This window comes from Miniopterus schreibersii (genome assembly GCF_964146895.1).
Source record: "Miniopterus schreibersii genome assembly, chromosome: X".
In the NCBI taxonomy this organism is placed as follows: Eukaryota; Metazoa; Chordata; class Mammalia; order Chiroptera; family Miniopteridae; genus Miniopterus; species Miniopterus schreibersii.
Genome location: NC_138104.1, coordinates 10,199,632 through 10,218,056, shown reverse-complemented (window position 1 = coordinate 10,218,056; position 18,425 = coordinate 10,199,632). Strand labels below are relative to the sequence as shown.

Below are 18,425 nucleotides of genomic sequence, written 5' to 3'. Positions count from 1 at the left end.
CTGAGGATGCGGCGTCATGCACGCACCGACATGTGCACACGGGCAGCAGGCAAGCAGGCGGGAAGAAGGAAGGACGCGTAAAGTACATTGATCGTAGTCCATGAAGAATTTTCAGAAAGGCAATTGTTTATTCTTTCTTTTTCAGATTTTTTTCTTTATTTTATTTTTTTCCATCACCATTTATCTCCCACCTATACCCTCTTCCACCTTCCCCCACCCCTTCCCCCTGCAATCACCACGCTGTTGTCCATGTCGATGAGTTCTTTCTCTTTTTTCTTTTTTGCTCAATCCTTCCACCTACTCCCAGCCCCACTCCCACCCCTCTGACGGCTGTCAGCCTATTATTCCCTATCTATGAGTCTGTCTCTATTATGCTTGTTAGTTCAGTTTATCCTTTCCTTTAAAAAGTTTTCTTTACTGATACAGTTCTCACATATTGCAAATTTCTTAATCTCTCTGATTGTGTGTATGTGTGCATGTGTGTAATGTATGGAATTAGCAGCGAGAGAACTTCAGAATTCTACAATCTTATTTTTTAATAAGGAAAAGTAAAATTGAGTCTAACTTGAATTTGACAGTAACTTTTTCCTTGATTTGTAATTACAGTGTTAGAAGGAGCCTTAAGAAGGAGTTTAATGGGTAATTCTTTAGGAATAAACACTTACATCTTTGACCTTTTATAACCTCACGACTACATTCAATCCACAGCCCCAGGCCTTCCACCCAGTCCCAGTCACAATCTATTTTGATGTAATTCATTCTGTTTCTACATTTCTTCACATCCTGTTTCACTTGCCTGAGGAAACCTCCAGGTATAGTTCTGCAGCTAGTTAAGAGTTATTCTCTAATGTTAAAATAGTAGCAGAGCTCTTCCAAAGCTTCTGGTCCAGCTTCCTGAGATAGCCACTTATATATTCTGCTGTTAAGAACTCCTGAGAGGGAGAGTCCATTAATATTCTATTGAAAGCATGTTCTAGGGCTCCACATCCTTCTCTGGCCAGAAACCCTTATGTACAATGGGAATACCTCTCGCTGCAATTTGAACCTCTTGCCTCTTGACTTTTTTCAGTGTAGACATATACTGAGGCCAGCCTGCACTTTACAGCAGCTTTTCATTTCACTACTTGCGTATAGTCTTTATGTTAATGCTCACTTTATGCTTGAGATCCGCATGAGCGGCAAATTCATTAAAGAAATCAAATTGACCTGTTTGGTGTATGTGAACAGGTTATTCTTGGACTGGCATCTTACCAATGCTTTCAGCCTTCCCAGTTTTTTAAAAATGTACCATTATTTCTGTGTCTCCATTCTAGACTCTGTTTTCTGCTTTTTTCTTATGGGAAGACAAAGTCAATGCAAACAAAGGATTTCTTAAGTGTGTGAATCCCTTAGGTCAGCGATTTTCAACCTTTTTCACCTCATGGCACACATAAACTAATTACTAAAATTCTGCAGCACACCCAAAACTATATTTTTTGCCAGTCTGACAAAAAATGGTATAATTTTGATTCATTCACACCGGATGGCTATTGTTGTGGTGGCTGTAGTCATTTTTTCATTTGACAGTACAAGGGGAAAGAGGTCAGTGCCCCTGACTAAAGAGTCAGGTATTTGCATGTTTTAAAAATTCTTGTGGCACATTGGTTGAAAATCGCTGCCTTAGGGTATATGGTGCAAACAAGTTTGGTGAATGAGGCCCATTGAAAGTAGAATTAGCAGCATCTTGCTGAGCCTACAGCAGAAGAAGCAGGGGAAATTCATACCTTTAAACCTGGTTTGGTGTCATCAATAAGATCAATGGGACACCAGCATTCATCTGATAAAATCAACCATACTCACAAATGAAAAGACTGAATTTGAGCTACTAACACAGGAGAGTAGGCAGGGCAATTAATGTTAAATTGACAAAATGGTTCTGAGGGTCAAGCAAGAGAAATAGGAATCAAAACTAAAAGGGAAGCAGTCTCATTTAGCAATGTCTAGAAGTTTCCATGGACACTGTGTGAAATAAGTTGACCGTTTTTAGTGATTGAACAAGTCCTCTTTTGTTGGTGGTAGCTAAGTCTTTGAATAATTTAAGAAGAATGTACACTGTGACTACTCTTGGGTCCTCTGTTTTCTTATCTGTAAAATGGGGATTTTTACCAGAGTTTTCCAGGCTCATATCAAGTTCCATCATTCTAATTTATTCTGATTTAGAATTCAAACTAACTTGTTATCAATGATGAAAGGGAAGGTGCTTACATGTTCCTAGTCATGGATTACAGCTAAAATCTCTGATGTGGGAAGGGGGAAAACTTGTTTCTTTCTAGAAACTTGATGTGTTGAGAGAAAAATGCCATCCCTTGAGACAGTGAGGGAATAGAGACACAGGTGGGACGGACAGATTTTCTGGCTTCTGAACTACTAGGTACACCTCTCTATCTGTAAGGCTCCAACACAAGAAATGTTAGAATCTATTAGTGGAAAATTCAAAGAATAATTGCAAAAACCACAAATATATTTATTAAATTTCCTCAAAGGAAAGAGTTCTTTTACTCACAAAGCTTTAACCCTTTCTATACCTTTTAGTTTTTCAGCAACAATGCTGCATTCGTGATCTGAATAGTGAACCACTGGGGGTGGGGATGGTGGGCGCAATCTTTCTTCTTCCATCCTTCTTCGGTGGCGCTCCTCCCTTGCCAGCATACGTTGTTTGCATTCCCACTCATACAGGTCATCTCGAGCCTGTGCAAAGTCAACGTGAAGGCGGCCTGTGTCCTTCTTGTCAGTGCTAGAGCCCAGGCGAATGCGGTAACCTAAGTGCACAAGAGGGAGACAGAGGAATACAAGAGCAGCCCAGTGACTGAGCAACTGTAAGGACCTTTCCAAGTTTAGTGCTTCAGATGCGGTTGCAGCAGTTTCAAGTGACCACATAACCCCCAATTCTCTCCCCACTACTAGCAAGGTGAACTATCAAAAGACTTGGATTATAGTCTTATCTCTGATAACGGTTTACTATTCTAGGTGTTGGGTGAGTCTTGTCTGTAGGAGTTCCATACCTCCATCTGCAATCTTACCTCTGGCAGAGGCAGGCTGTCTGGGTAATGGTATCAAGAACTAGTCTTATGATGCCAAAAACACAAATAATAAAAAATCAAATGGGAATACATCACACTCAGAAGAAACAACCAGAAAAAAAAAAGAAAAGACAGCTTACAGAAGGGGAGAAAAATTTTGCAAACCATATATCTGATAAGGGGGTAATACCCAAAATATATAAAGAACTCAATCAACTCAATAACAAGAAAAATCCAATAGAAAATAAACAGAACTAAATAGACAATTCCTCAAAGAGGGCTTCAAATGGACAACAGGCACATGAAAAGATGCTCAACATCCCTAATCATGAGGGAAATGTAAATCAAAACCACAATGAGATGTCACCTCATACCTGTCAGAATGGCTATAATCAACAAGACAAGTGACAACAGGTATGGTGAGGATGTGGAGAAGAGGGAACCCTTATACATTGTTGGCAGGGATGTAAATTTGTCCAACCACTATGGAAAACAATTTGGAGGTTTCTCCAAAAATTAAAAATAGATCTACCATACTATCCAGTAATTCTACTTCTGGGTACATACCCAAAGGAAATAATGTGATATTTCTTGTCAGAAACAATGCAATCAAGAAGATAGTGGAGCAACATCTGAGGAGATGGGAACCTGTCAACCTAGAATTCTATACCGAGAACATGTCTTTCAAAAAGAAAGGTATAATAAATTCTTTTTGATACAAATGCTGAAATAATTCACCAGAAGCACACTTGCATTATATATATAAAAAAAGGTTAAAGGAAATTCAAGTACAGGAAAAATGGTACCACATGAAAATATGGATCTATACAAAGAAACAAGAAGATATATATAATTGCATTTATATGAAACTCTAGAAAATGCACACTAATCAAACATAAAAAAGGATCAGAGGTTGCCTGGGGAGGGAAATGAAAAGTCAAAGGAGGACAGGATTACAAAAGAGGCATAAAGAAAGCTTTTGGATGAAGTGGACATATTCATTATTTTGATTCTAGTGATGGTTTCACAGCTATATGTATGTATGTGTCAATAATATCAAATTATATTTTTGAAATACATAAAGTTCACTGTATGTCAACTATTATACCTCAATAAAGCTGTCATAAAAAATAATGCCTAGCAACACTAAAAATGCCTCTTTTTTAGAAAGAGGAAGAATATATACATCTCATAAGCAAACTTTGCTAGGGCCCTTTACAGTTTACAATGTACTTTCACACCCATTCATCTTATTTGATCATCTGAGCCATCAGAAAAATGGAGCTATTATGATTATATTGCCTATTCTACCAGGATCTCAGAGAGGGTCAAATGAGAGGATGATTGGAAAGCTTTGTGTAAACACACGAAAAATACTGTGACGCTAAGATGGTGTCCTGTACACAATGCCAGCTCCCAAAGCTGTTCAAACTCCAATAGAAAAAATGATTATTTCTACATTTGTAGCCCTCCCTTTTTTTCCTAAGCGATTTTTGTTGCGTTTTACCTCATTTAAAAATTATTTATTTATTTATTTTTTACAATGTGGGAGAACTGCCATCCAATTCAGAAGATTTCTAGCATCTGTGAATTTTTATTTAAATGGCAAAATTTAGTTGTTTTCACATCACTGATTGCAATTCCCTTTCCTTTGGCAGCCTTAGGAGTGTTACCAGAGAGCTGATTTCAATGACATATAGATGGATGCCTCCTGAGCATCATGCTGTCTTTTATGTACAACTGTTCAGGGCTTTTCAAAACTTTTAAGTTCTTATTAAAATATTCTATTGTGGGATGCTCTGTTGTCATTGCCGTTGAATCTTCAGCATTTAGATTTTCTAGCACCTAGAAAATTTAATCAGTTTTCCACATCTGCCTCCTCTTCTCCTTTCCCCTGTTACCAGCCTACTTTTTCAAACCCTGATTACCTTTTCCCTGGGCTATTGCAACAGAAGTCTACTGACCTCCTCTCTTTTTTCTTCTTTCCTCTAATTCATTTTTATACAGAGCTGTCAGATTAATCTTTTAAAAACAATCATATTCCTTGTTCAAACATTATTTCAACAATTCTCTATTACTTGATGAATAAAGACCCAACGAAGTCACTCAAAGCGTGCTAACAACCGATGATTTTCCCTCCTACTTTCATGTCTACTCAGTACACAAACCACTACTCATTGTTTCCTTGAATGTTCACCAAAACTTACCATCTTTGTACATTTGCTCATGCTATATCTGTGCCTCACTGCTTACATCCAAATGTTTTCTCTTTGACAGAGACTTGGTCCAAATGTTACCTTTCTTGATACTCCCAGTGAGGGGTCAGAAATCTCTCTCTCTCCCCTCCCCCTCCCTTCCTCCAAGTTTGTCTGCTGCCTTGGTCTTTACTGTATCTCAGCAACCCAGTATTCTGCCTAGCAGTTAACAAATATTCATTAACTGACTTCCATAGGTAATTTTGAGTACCTACTTTTGTTCTAGGTCACGTGCTAGATGCTCCGGATTCAAAGTTAAATAAGACACAATCCCTTCCCCTAAGGAGTTCACGCTCTGGCAGGGGACACAGATGTAGAAAGAGGCAGTTCTAGCATGGTGTTATAGGTGTCATGCTAGGAGAAAGCAGTGGGTGCTGTGGAATCACTGAGGAAGGGGTGCCCAAGCCAGCCTGCGGCGGAGTGGGGAGAGGTCAGAGAAAGCTTTCCAGGAGAGGTTATGCTTGAGCTGGAGCTTTAGGGTGTGAAGCTGTATGTACTGTGAGTGGGGGATGGAAAAGGTACTTCTAGTCAGAGGAAAAGGCATAAAACACCATGGCACATTCTTGGAACTAGAATTTAATTTAGTGTTGTTGGGATGTGTGTGTGAGGGGACTGGGAGATAATTCTGAGAGGTAAAACAGGTAATCAAGGCTTTTAGATGCTACAATAAGTAGTCTGGAGCTATCCCATGGAAAACTGGGAATTACTAAATAACTTTAAAGGAAGAAGTTGTATGGTAACATGCATTTTGTTTCTCTGAAGGCAAGAGGGGTACTATTAGTCCCAAAGATGCAAATACATTGATCCCCAATCTGCATTGTGCCTGATAGGCACAATCCTCATGACTAAACACCTACCGGAAAGATAAAGAGCTTTGTCCACCATGTACTCCTCGGCAAAGCGAATGTGACAAAAGTTCTTTTTGCTCTTCCGAATAGCAATGATCTCTCCACACTGTTCAAACACTTCCACGATGATCTGCTCTGTCCCATTTTCAGGCAGGCCACCCACAAACACTGTTTTGCATCCTGGTGGTCGTTCTCGGGTTGCAGGAGGTGGAAGATCTAAATGTAAACGAGAAAACAATTTGAAATTAAATTGTTTGCTTGGGACAGACCTCTTTGAAACCTAACATACCCCAGAGATAGCCTTACTGTCCCTACCAGACTTCTGCCTAACAGTGCCAGAAGCATGTGGCCCCAAGGTGCTCATCTCTGCTCCACAGCAAATTGGTTGCATGAACCTGAAAATCATTTTATTTGATGGTTTGGTGCCTGTAACGGCTACAGGATAAAGGCTCAGACCCGTTTGTCCCATCCAGAGTTCTTTAATTTTGTTTTTTACTTTTGTTGTGACAACCTAGCTATGCTTGACTTTCAGTAATTTTTATTAAGAAGACAGTTATTTGTGGGAAATCACACTTAATTTAAATTCCTGGTTTCAGGGATTCTCAGAACAAGGGTCCCTGAGACAAGGGTTTGTGTAATTCAGTCTGTAGTTACCATATTCTCTCTGTTCATCCTCACTGAAAAAACTCTTTTAGAATTAATTCGACAATGATGGGGTGAACATTTACAAAAATATTTATAGCTCTCAGAATGATTTGATTGACAGTGTCAGCCAGAGTACAAATGATTCTTTTAAGGCTTTTTTTTTTTTTTTTTTTTTAATACCAGTGAGCCCTTCCTCAAATTCCTTGATGGAGAGCTGAGGTTGAGAGCCAACCATGCAGCATTTAGAGGAAACTATGCAAGACAGCAGAGGAAGTAAACTCATCTGGGAAATCATTAACTAAAGTGAGATAAATTTGGCTATAGAGAGACATTAAAAACCTACTTAATGAGATGATGCACCCTCTGCTTTAAAAAAATGGGCTTCCTACTCACTCATCTTACAAATGAAGCCTGTTATATCTGACAGCTCCTTGTTGCTATTTATATGTCTCAAAGCATTTTCCAAGGAAAATCCCACAGTTCACAGCCCCCAAAACAAAGTATGATGGCCAAGGGCTTTTCTAGTGTTGTTTTTGGATCTACGAGGATTTATTTTGTGTAATCTGTTCTCTCCATTCAGCTCTTAACAATAATTCTCCCAGCTCAAGATTTGGAGAGCTCAACAATCAGTGATTACAGCTCACATACAAAAATAAATGAGTCTCACTTGTGGATCAAGTCAAGGCCCCCACCTGGCTCTTACCCAAGTTGGCAAGCGCGTGATTTGGGAGCTGCCTTGGGTATCAGCATCTGTAGCTTCATCACTTTGCTACCGCTGTCTGTCTTAGCAGAGTGGCTCAGAATAATCAGGCTCTCACGATGCTCTCTTTCCCTCTATTTAGTCAATAAAAGGGGAGAGGGATTCAGGGAACTTACAATGTTTCTGTTTTTAAATGTCTGTAATTTTAAGAACTCACTGTATTGGTTTTTTGATCCATATGAGAAATTTAAAGGGAAAAAGAAGATAACCTAGTGAGCAGGAATCTGAAATGTCTTAGTCATGGACACTGGAGAGGTTATAGTTTTAATCAAAAGGGGGAAGACGATGTCCAGAATCTCTTGAGACCTATGCTTCTGAGGTTTTAAATGCGTAGGCCCCACTCTAATTAATCTGATTTAATTAGCCTGGAGTTCAGCCTGTACATTATTTTTTCTAAAGCTTCTCAGGCAAGTCTAATATGTAACTAGGATTAAAACCCATTGACTTGATCTAAACTCATACTACAGAGCAAAAATCTTAGCTGAGTAAGGTTGAATGACTCATTCAAAGTCATCAAGTTAGGTAGAAAGATAAGGAACGTGAACTTGGAGCAGGTAAACCTGGATTTAAACCTTAACTTAATTACCCACTGTCTGCGTGACTGTGGGAGAACCTCTGAGAATCTCACTTTTCATCTCTAAGATAAGGATACTGTCTTCTAACTTATAAGGTTTATTGTGGGGTAATTGATAGTCTCCTGTCTATATTTCATGTGGTACAATGCTTAGCACTTGATAGGTTCTCAATAAACAGTAGTTATTATAACGTTATTATTATTTACTATTATAGAACCCAGGTTTCCTAATTACCAATCTGGGGCTTTCTAAAGCCCTACCACAAGTCTGGAGTAGAGACTTGGACTTCTAAACTGAACTCACAGCTCCTTGCTTTATCCAGATCTTTAGATAAGACTGGGTTTGGGAAGAAATGACTCTTATTGATAGAGGAATCTACAGCTGTGAAGACACATATGGTTTTGACCATGGAACATAACCCAGCCACTAACTATATAGGTAAAGAATTTGCAAGAGCAAATGTATAGTTAGAGCAATGTTTCCAAATCAAAGACTTCAGAATAAAATCCTGTTTCAGGATCCTTCCGAAATTTACTGTGTAAAGGAATTTGATGGTAAAGAATCTTGTTGTGAAGCAAATAATCACCTTTTTATATTACAGAGTTTGCTTCGTTAGGTCTACCTTTAGGTCCATTGAGAAGTTCCCAGGAATGTCTGTTCACTGCTGCAGTTACATGTAACACTGTAAATACAACAGCTCCTTTCCTTGACTACATTGGTGGGATTTAAAAATTCTGTGATGACATCATCACCCATTTAGATGCTTTGATTATTCTGTGCTGACTGTCTGCTAAGTAAAGGAGCATAAAAGCTACTAAAAGTAGTGTCAAGAATGCTGGGGATTTATTTATTGTCATTACGTAAATGTAGAAAGCCTCTTTGCTAACATCTGCTGAGATTTAGGTGTATGCCACCAAGCAAGGCAATAGGCTGCACTATCTTCCTTAATGGATAGTACTTGTTCTTTAATTAACAGCTCAAAGCACTTTGTTGTCTGGGCCTGATTTTCTAATCCTACTGAAATACAGTGATCTGGGCACAGCAACGATAACTCCATAGGAGAGCAAATTCAAAGTGCTAAGCTATGAATCAGGTAATGTGCTAAGCTCTTGTAAGACCTCAATCACCACTCTGGATGGAAAAGAAAACTTCTGTGTAAAAAGAGTCGAGATAGTTGCAATTATAATTACAACTAAGCACTCACTCTTGGGAGCTGTGTTGAGGCAATCAGCACTAAGATCAGAGTCACTGCTGATATTTGAGGCAGGAAGCAGCATAGAGGACCTATAAACCACTTGTATCTTGCTTTTCAAAGGAGCATCACAGATCACTCAACTGGTTTGCCAGAATTTACCTACTGCAAATCTTTGAGTAGATTTTATTAGATAGCCCCAAATTGAAGGCCCCCTAAACAATCAACAGGGGTAAGATATATTTTAATGTAATCCCAGCTGATTGGAAATAATCAGAAGGTTGGCAAGTCTTTATTAATTCTCAATTTACCCACTTCCTCAAATTTTCTTTATAGAACCCATTTCTAGGAACGAAAATGAATGAGGTAGGCGTGTCTTGAGATGGTAAAATGAAAATAATTGCTCTTTCCTGGCTCCTGGGTGCTTCCCCACGTGCCTGGACACAGATAGATGATATTCCACCATTTATTCTACATTTACTGTTATTTCAAAGTTGTTTCAAAATGCAACCTATCCATACAGAAGGGCTATCAACTGGAGTAAAAAAATCTTGGCAAAACTGAGTTCTCTGGAGAGACGCTGCTACCCTCTTTTACCACCAGATGAGAACTGCTAATCGAGAATGCAGTAAATTTCGGATAGCCACCCTATGGGGGAAAAAAGAAACCGTGTTCCAGAAAGCTTGCTTTTGCTATATCTCTGACTCCTGGAAATCAGGGGATTCTGCTTCTAGAATAATGGGCTACTCACTCACCATTTATCTTTAGAAGATTTATGCACATTCAGCTCCAGTTTGACCCATTGCATTTTTACACCAGAACTGATTTTGCGTAGTCTAGATCAAAGGCTTAAGTCACCCAAGATCTCATGGCTATTTAGTGGTGTATATCTGGGATATGAGGGCAGGACTGTGTCACTCGAGGGCTTGGACACTTAACCATTACACCATACTGCCCACTGCACTGAAGGAATAAAGCTCTGTGTGGCATCTAAAATTTCCCCTTGCTTTTCCTCATACATTTTGTGGGGGTTTTGCCTAGATGAATAATTATTGTGGTAGCTACATTTTTAATGTTAAGAATCATATTTTTAGATCTGGATGAAACCTTGGCGATGTCTAGGTTAAACAAACTCAGTATCCTCACATCACAGACAAGGAAACTTAGATCCAGAGAGGTTGTGTGACTAGCCCAAGATTTGGTGACAGAGCTGGGAGTAGAACGCAATTCTCTTGAATTTTTATCTGGTAGTTTGTCCACTATTATATAATACCATTTTTGCACAGTGGATGTATATTCACCTAGAAAAGTCTAGTGGTCAGTTGGCTATATGTGTCTGAAGCTCAGAAGAGAAATATGGACTGAAAATATAGGTTTGGAAATTGTCAGCACGTGGGGTAATTATTCCAGGCTATCTTGGTTCTCTTTCTAGACATCTGACCTCTCTTTTTGTACCCATCTATCCATCCATCTAACCATCCATCACTCTAGATATATTTTTTGAATATCTACTATATGTCAGATACTTTTCTAACTGCTAGGAATACATTGGAAAAAAAAGAAAAAAATCCCTACCTTTGTGGGGTTTACATTCTATAAATTATATAGTCTGTTAAAAGATAATGTATTATGTAAAAAATAGAGAGGGTAGGTAGGATTGGGAGTGTGGTAGAGAGGGCTGCATTTTTAAATAGGTTGTCAGGGTCACTGACAAATGAGACATTTGAACAAATATTTGAAGAACATGATTGAGTTAGCCATGTAGCTATTCAGGGGAAGAGTATTCCAGGTAGAGGGAAAAGCCAGTTCAAAGGCCCTGTAATGGAAGATTGCCTGGTGTGTTCATGGAATAACATGGAGGTCAATATAACTGTAATTGTGAGTGAAAGGCAGGATAGTAGTGGGAGACAAAGTCAAAGAGACAATATGAGAGAGGGAGGAAAGATCATAAAAGGCCTTTTAATGCACTAAATTGACTTTGGCTTTATTATGAGTAATAGGGAGCCATTAAAGGGTTTTGAGTAGAGGGACATGATCTGGCTCAGGCTTTTAAAAGGACTACTCTGCCTGCTCTCTTGAGAATAGGCTATGAGGAGCAAGAGTGAAAGAAAAAAACAATTTAGGAGGCTATTGCAATAGTTCAGAAAATGTATAGTTGTGAATATAACCTGCATCATAGTAGTGGTTATCATGAGGATAGTAGAATTCTAGATTTATCTATGTATATTTGAGGGTAGACCTGATAGAATTTTCTAACAGATTAAACACGGAGTGTGAGGGAAATAAAGTAGGTAAAGATGACCTTTAAGTTTTAACCTGAGCCACTGAATGGATGGAGCTGCTACTACTATCTGAGATGGAGAAGGGTACTAGTGGAAAAGGTTTGAGGGCAAAGAGTAGTAGTTTTGTTTTGAACATATTAAGTTGAGATGTCTATTTGACATCTAAGTGGAGATAACAGGTAGGCCGCTGAATATAAATTTGGGGTTCAGAGACAAGGTCTGAGCTAAAAATATATTTTAGGGTCACTGGCATATAGATAGTTTTGCAGCCATGAGATTGGATTAGATCTTCAACGGTATGAGTGTAGCCAGAGTACAGGTCCAAGTACTGAGCCATGCGTCTCTCCAATGACAAGGAGTCAAGGAGAACAGGACGGTATAACCAAAGGAGACTGCGAAAGACAAACCAGTGCAGTGGGAGGAAAACCAGTAGTGTTTCTGGAAGCCAAGTGAAGAAAGTATATCAATGAGTAAGGAGTAATCAACTGTATCATATATCGTTATTAGGTCAATTAAGAAGAGAACTGAGAGTTAACCACTGGCTTTAGTATTGTAAGGTCACTAGTGTCTTTAAACAAAGGATATTTTGATAGAGGGGTGGGGCAAAAGCATAAATGAAAAAGATTTAAGAGAAGAGAAAAAATGGAAAGATTAAGTCTCTTGAGGATTTTTGCTGCTAAGGGGTGTACATAAATGCAAACTATTTTTACTCTTTTAAATTTCGAAATGTTGGAACTCCTCAGGGTGCTCTGCTTGGTTGTGTTCCATTCTTAATCTATATAATCTCTCTGGTGGTCTCATTCATTCTTACATCTTCAAATGACCCAATGTTTCAAGAAAGATGAAGGGGTCATTATACTAAATATAGCAGAGAGATAAAATCATTTAAGGACTAAAAAGTATCCATTGGATTTAGCACCCAATATCTAAATGGAAATGCATTAGAGTGATGAATCATTAACTACTGTTTTATTTTCAGTACCTTTTACATGAAAGTGTTCCAGGAGAGGGTAGACTTGGAGTTGGGCTGGAGAGGTATGTGAGACCAGGAAGCAGTTGAACTTAACTAAAGTATGGGGAAGTGGCAAGTAGAAATGATGGATTGAAGATAGTCACATGAAGCAGATCAGTGAGAGGCTTTTGGAGTGAATTTATGGTTACTGGGAACCCCAGGACTTTTAGGGTTCTGTATATGTGACAACACCTGGACGAAATGTCAGGTGGGAGAGAGGGGAAGGAATTGATGCTAAAGATACTTTCTAATGAAGCAACAAGACAGAAACAGATTAAATGGGTTCATAAACAGCCCCTAAATCACATGACCTTATTGCTGAGAGGCCACTGAGTACAAGAGAATATACCAGAGACAGGCAGGGTTAAGCACCGGGGTTTATATCAGACAGGGTTGGTGGGCTCTGGAGAAGATAAGGGATCCAGTCATACCAAATCCCTGCTTTTTCTGTCTCAACTGCTGTTCCCATCTCACCTTGCTTGACAAAGTCTTAGGCCTGTTAACAAAAGTGGCACTTTTGCCATGGTTTTAGCAGAGAACTAAGGGAGGCCTCTGCATTAGTATTTTCCCCACTCAAACTGAGCGCCCTCTTAAATAAAATTCAAGTCCTAAAAAGGAAATAGAATACCAGTTTACTTTAAGTTGAGTCAGGAGTGTTATTTTTTGAATTCATTTTCAAAGCCAGTTTCCTTCCCAGAAGCCACCACTTTATTGGTACTAATTACCCTGTCAGCATCCTTAAAACAAACCTAAAGAACTAAAGGATTGAGTTGTGGAGGTAAATGCTCCCTTGCACTCTGTGGCCCTTCCAACTCAGAACTGAGAGGGCATGGCTGTAGGTGAGAAAATATAAATGCTTTTGAGAGATGTCTGTTTCCTTTACTAGAGACTATTAAAAATTAGAGCCTCCTTAAGCAATATATTTCTACATTCATTTAAAGACTAGTCAACAATGAGGTCTATGTGTTATACACAAGGTATCTGAACTATTCTTTCGAAATTCAGGAACTGAACATACCGCAAAGTCATTCCTTGCACCCAACGTAGAAATTACAGGTTATGAGCCATCCTGTTAGATTAGACTTGATTAAGACTATGAAAGCCTAGTGTAGGCTGATAATGTGATAAATGAATGATTAAGCCAGCAGGATTCTACTTTTATACAAGCAGGAGGTTTTAACACTGCAGTGCCTAAGTGCATGGCTTTTGAAGTGAAAAAAAGGTAGTATCAGGGATGCACGGCCTTCTCTATTCTAAAAGCAACACACTGGAAGAAAGGGAAAAAAATCCATTGCCCATTTGTAGTGATGTTGGCACTAAGAAGAGTAAGAGACAAGGGTACAACAATGCCACTCATTCACCTAGGCACTAAACACAAATCCAGAAACGGTCACATGAGCTGGCCGGTAAGACGTACTAGGACCATCTTTTTCGCCATTCCCTAATTCTCCTGCGACATGCTAATTATTCTCCTAATTTGGTCCTCTGAGATGCTGGACTCCTAAATTTCTTACTGGTTTGGAAGGAATTCCCTGACGACAAACAAGTTCAAAGATTGGAAGAAGGTATAAGAACATTTTTTACTAGCAAGAGGGGCCAAGATGATTTGTTCAACCAACCCTGACTGATTCTAAAATTCTCTCAGTTATGAGCAGACCATACTAAATAGAATGTGGATCCCTGTGAAGGCCTGATTTAACGATTAACTGATTCCTATGTAAGGTAGCAAATAAAATAGTTGTCTGAAGTCACATGTGAAAGGTTCATGTTTATTGTGTTAGGTAAGTTAATTTGAGGTATGGCCTGTACCCCTGAGTGTGTCCCTTAACAAACAGTTCTCAAAAAAAGATTTTTATTGATTTTTAGAGAGAGAGAGGAAGGGAGAGAGAGAGGGAAACATCGATTGGCTGCCTCCTGCAGGCCCCCTACCCTGGATTGAGCCTGCAAACCCAGAGTGGGCCCTGACCAGGAATTGAACCGGCAACCTTTCAATGCACTGGACGACGCCCAACCAACTGAGCCACACCATCCAGGGCCCTTAACAAACAGTTTTAATCTCTTAGCACCATTGTGGTGGCACCCTTAAGTAGGCCACCCATTACCACTAGAACTGTGGGAAAAGCTTTAATGAGGCTTGGGTTATGTGAAGATGTAGATTTTGATCGTTTAAAGTAAATAAAACCCCAAATGGATCTGGAAAACAGACTGAATCAATTCTTATTGCTGCTACATTTAAACTGAAAAATGGCCACCATATCTTTGCAGATGTTTTTAAGAGTCTAAGGAGAAACCTATTAATTACTGACAAGATAGATACGGAGATAATTTCCACATGAACTGCATTGACTGAATGGCTACAAGTAGTCTGACTTAGTCTCAATATTCCTCTTTGCCCTCACAGTGAGCTGAACCTGACCTCACTGTCTCCTGCAGTCCATCAGTTGAACAGCAGTAGTTTGAGTGATGTGTGAATAGCTGCTAGTAGTGGAGGACTGTTAGCACCAAATTTATATTCTCATGTGCCTCAGGAAGGCTCAGAACATACTCTATTTCTGTCACCATCAGAATGTAAGCCAGTTATGAAAAGGAGAGACTGCAAATGACAGTGTTGAGCAATTTGTGTCAGGTGCCTCCTTCTGTACCAACACACTAGAATTCCTTACTAGATGACATTAAAAATATGTTTTATCATTTGTACTGCAACCAGCATACAGAAATCTACTGCTCTGTGCATAAAATTCATCTTTGCCTACTAAGAGTAAATTTCCCTGTCTTCTGTTTTCTAGGTGAAGCTTCTGCACATACATCTATGAAACCCTTGGGTACTCTTTTGAAAAAGAAGAAAGTGTTTCTAGACAAGAAAACACTGTGATCTGTGCGGAGAGAAAGCAGAACATTACTTGGATTTGGAGGGAAAAGCGTGCAGCTTTTACAGTGTATGATCTCCTTTACGACGGGCATATCTGGTGGAATTGGAGGAGGTACTATTCCCAAGCCAGGCATCATTGGCGTTATTGGTGGAATTCCGGTCATCATTCCAAGAGCAGGATCAAAGTCTAAAAAAGGAAAGGAAAGAGAGAGCAATAAATGACACCAGGCAAAGTCAAGTGGAGGCCGAATGTTACCTTACAAACTTCACACCAAAGACCTCTCTAACACAGAGGCAGGACACTTAAGAAAACACGGTATTAGCATTTTCCAGGTCTTAAATACTGTATTATAGTATACTCATGAATTTTCCTTTTGGGATGGGGCTTTTGGTTATATTTGACCAGTGCCTCTTTGTCTCTGCATCTCATTATGCCATCCAAGGCCTTTCATAATATGACTGTGCCTTGTCTACTGGTCTTGCTTTCCCCTGGTTCCCAGCACACATCCTCTGCTCAGTTCAGACAAGGCTTCTTGCTATCCCTTGTAACACTTCCCGGCTCTCTGCAGAATAGCATGGTGTTAAGAGAATACAGTTTTGGGGACCAGGCAGACCTGGGTCCTAGTTCTACCATTTGCTTAGCAGAATGAATCTTCTGACCGTCCATTTCTTCATTTGCAAAACAGGGTTAATTCCATCTACCTTATAGGGAATTGTGAGGAATAAACAAAATGATGAATCATAATGTATAGTACAAAATGCCCAATAAAAACTCTTTTCTGTGCTTTCTTTCATGTTGATTTCCCTGTGTGGAATCATTTGAGCCTCCCCAAATTCTCCCCATGCCCACAGGCCTGGCTCAAGGCCCAATCTCACTAAAGAATGCTTTCCAGATAATTCTGGTTCATTCTTAACTCTGTGTCTAAAAACTATTTGTTCTACACACGTTGCCACTGAATTTTATTTTACATCATCCTTTGTTTAATTCAGGGATGCTTCTAGGATGCATGGGGGCCCCAAAACAAATATTTTTTGTGGGGCTTGCCTATATACACAATTTGATTCACTCCAAATCAGCATCAACACTATTCTGTTGGCACAATCTCACAAGATACCACAAAAGAAATACCATACCAGGCAGCTGGAGTGCTTTACTTGCCAAGCTACTCTCCTGGAACCAAGACTCTGGAAGGACTCCATAGGCATGGGCACTGAGGCTCCTTGGGGGCATCTAGTTGACTACACATTTCGGATTGAGGGTTGGAGAGTACCTCCAAAGGGGGACATGGGAACTGGTGTCCATGCAGATTCATTTTGAGATTGGGGCTCCTTGCTTAGATGACATTGAAAGCCCTGGTCAGTTCTAGACACTGGAGGGGAACTTAGAAAATCTCAAGAAAGGTGCTCTTGCTATCAAACACCACACAGGACTTGCTCTGGACTTGGGGTACCTACCCGGATGGCACTACCCGCCTAGTCAGTGCTCAGTAATGGAAGGGAACTTAGAAAATATCAAGACAGGCATTCTGAAGAATGAGATCCCCTGAGGTGTGGGCCCAGGGCAGGGCCTCTATTTGCCTGGGTGTAAAGGTGGTACTTCACTGTTTACATTTTGTCTCTATATCAAAATGCAAGCTCTTTGAGAGAAGGGTGCACATTTTACTTCTTTATTTTCCCACCTTTCAACCCTGCTCTCTGCTACAGAATGTCCGGTGGACTGCAAACAAAGTATTACATACGGTGTTCTGGTAATGTAGGAGCAGTTGCAGGTCCTATGCCTGAAAACTTTACTCTGCTCAACACACAGGGGCAATGCTTGTAATAATGTCCTTAAGGTGGCTCGGAATCCCCTGGGTGGCTCTCTAAGATTTTGAAGGATGTAGATCTAAGCAGTGGGAAGAATCTGTGGTTCTCACAAAAGCAGAACTTCGGGTACAATGGGCCCAGTGGGAGGGAGTCTCGTGATCAGGCAGGTGGGTGACACATGGGCATCCCCCATTGCAAGCCAGCCCAAGGTTCTCAGGGCATTCCGCATGCTCTCACATGCCTGTCATGCTGAGATGTCAAGACCCTCGACATGTATGGGAAGAAAAAAATTTCTTCCAAGAGGAAACTTGATTTTTCTGAAAACAAATATACTTTTAGCCCTCATATGTCACCTCACCCAACATACATGTGTACACACACACTCCTTCCCTTCCTCCCTGTGGTTCTCATATCCCTACTCTCTACATACTAGTTATATGACCTGGAGGCAGGTTTCATTAATATCTGTGTGCCTCCATTTCCTTTTTTTTGTAAACATGGAGATAAATAATGACATTTATCTCAAAGAATGAAAGGACAGAACAGATAAGAAAACCTCTGGCATGATAGGCGGTAGTCCTGATAGGTAACTTTCCCTCTTGTCATTCAAAGCATGCACACACACACTAATAAATTCACTTATGCAGGCATTCATTCCACATTCCTCAAACATTTGTGATAGCCTTCCATATTTCAGGCTCTAGACAGATGGAGACGGGGGTCCAGGTCTTCCTTTCCATCTTGGAGAACTTAAGGCCCCTGATACTCTGTTCCTATGCTGTAGGGTGAGAGCACTGTGGTTAAGAATATCATTTATGTCTTTGGAAAATTTCACTCCTTGCATGTAAGATTTTGGAAAACCTGTTAACATTACTTTACCCATTTACAAACTGTTAATTTTCAGCAGGAAAAGATTAGATTAGATTGTGTGCCAACTAAACAATCCCATCTATTTTTCCCTCCTACTGAAATGTTTGTCTTCCTTTCATTGTTCTGCCTGCCTCCTCATTGTTATTCATACAGCTCTGTCACTCACAACTCTACTTTACCACAGATTACAGAAATATCAGTTCATTAAACAAGTCCTGCCACTTCCTGAGAAAGAAATGCCTGTCTCCATGT

The 18,425-nt window shown here is 39.8% G+C and overlaps 1 protein-coding gene across 10 annotated transcripts in view; it reads right to left on the bottom strand.

Moving 5' to 3' along the window:
* Positions 1-18,425, bottom strand: part of ENOX2 (ecto-NOX disulfide-thiol exchanger 2) — a 300,480-nt gene that overhangs the window by 37,851 nt on the left and 244,204 nt on the right. For all 10 annotated transcript variants that reach the window (XM_081126176.1, XM_081126174.1, XM_081126177.1 and 7 more), the window contains 3 exons: positions 15,529-15,684; positions 6,172-6,378; positions 2,565-2,798 (listed from right to left, as the gene is read on the bottom strand). In XM_081126176.1, coding sequence (XP_080982302.1) covers positions 2,565-2,798; positions 6,172-6,378; positions 15,529-15,684 — 597 coding nt within the window. The remainder of the gene's footprint in view (positions 1-2,564; positions 2,799-6,171; positions 6,379-15,528; positions 15,685-18,425) is intronic.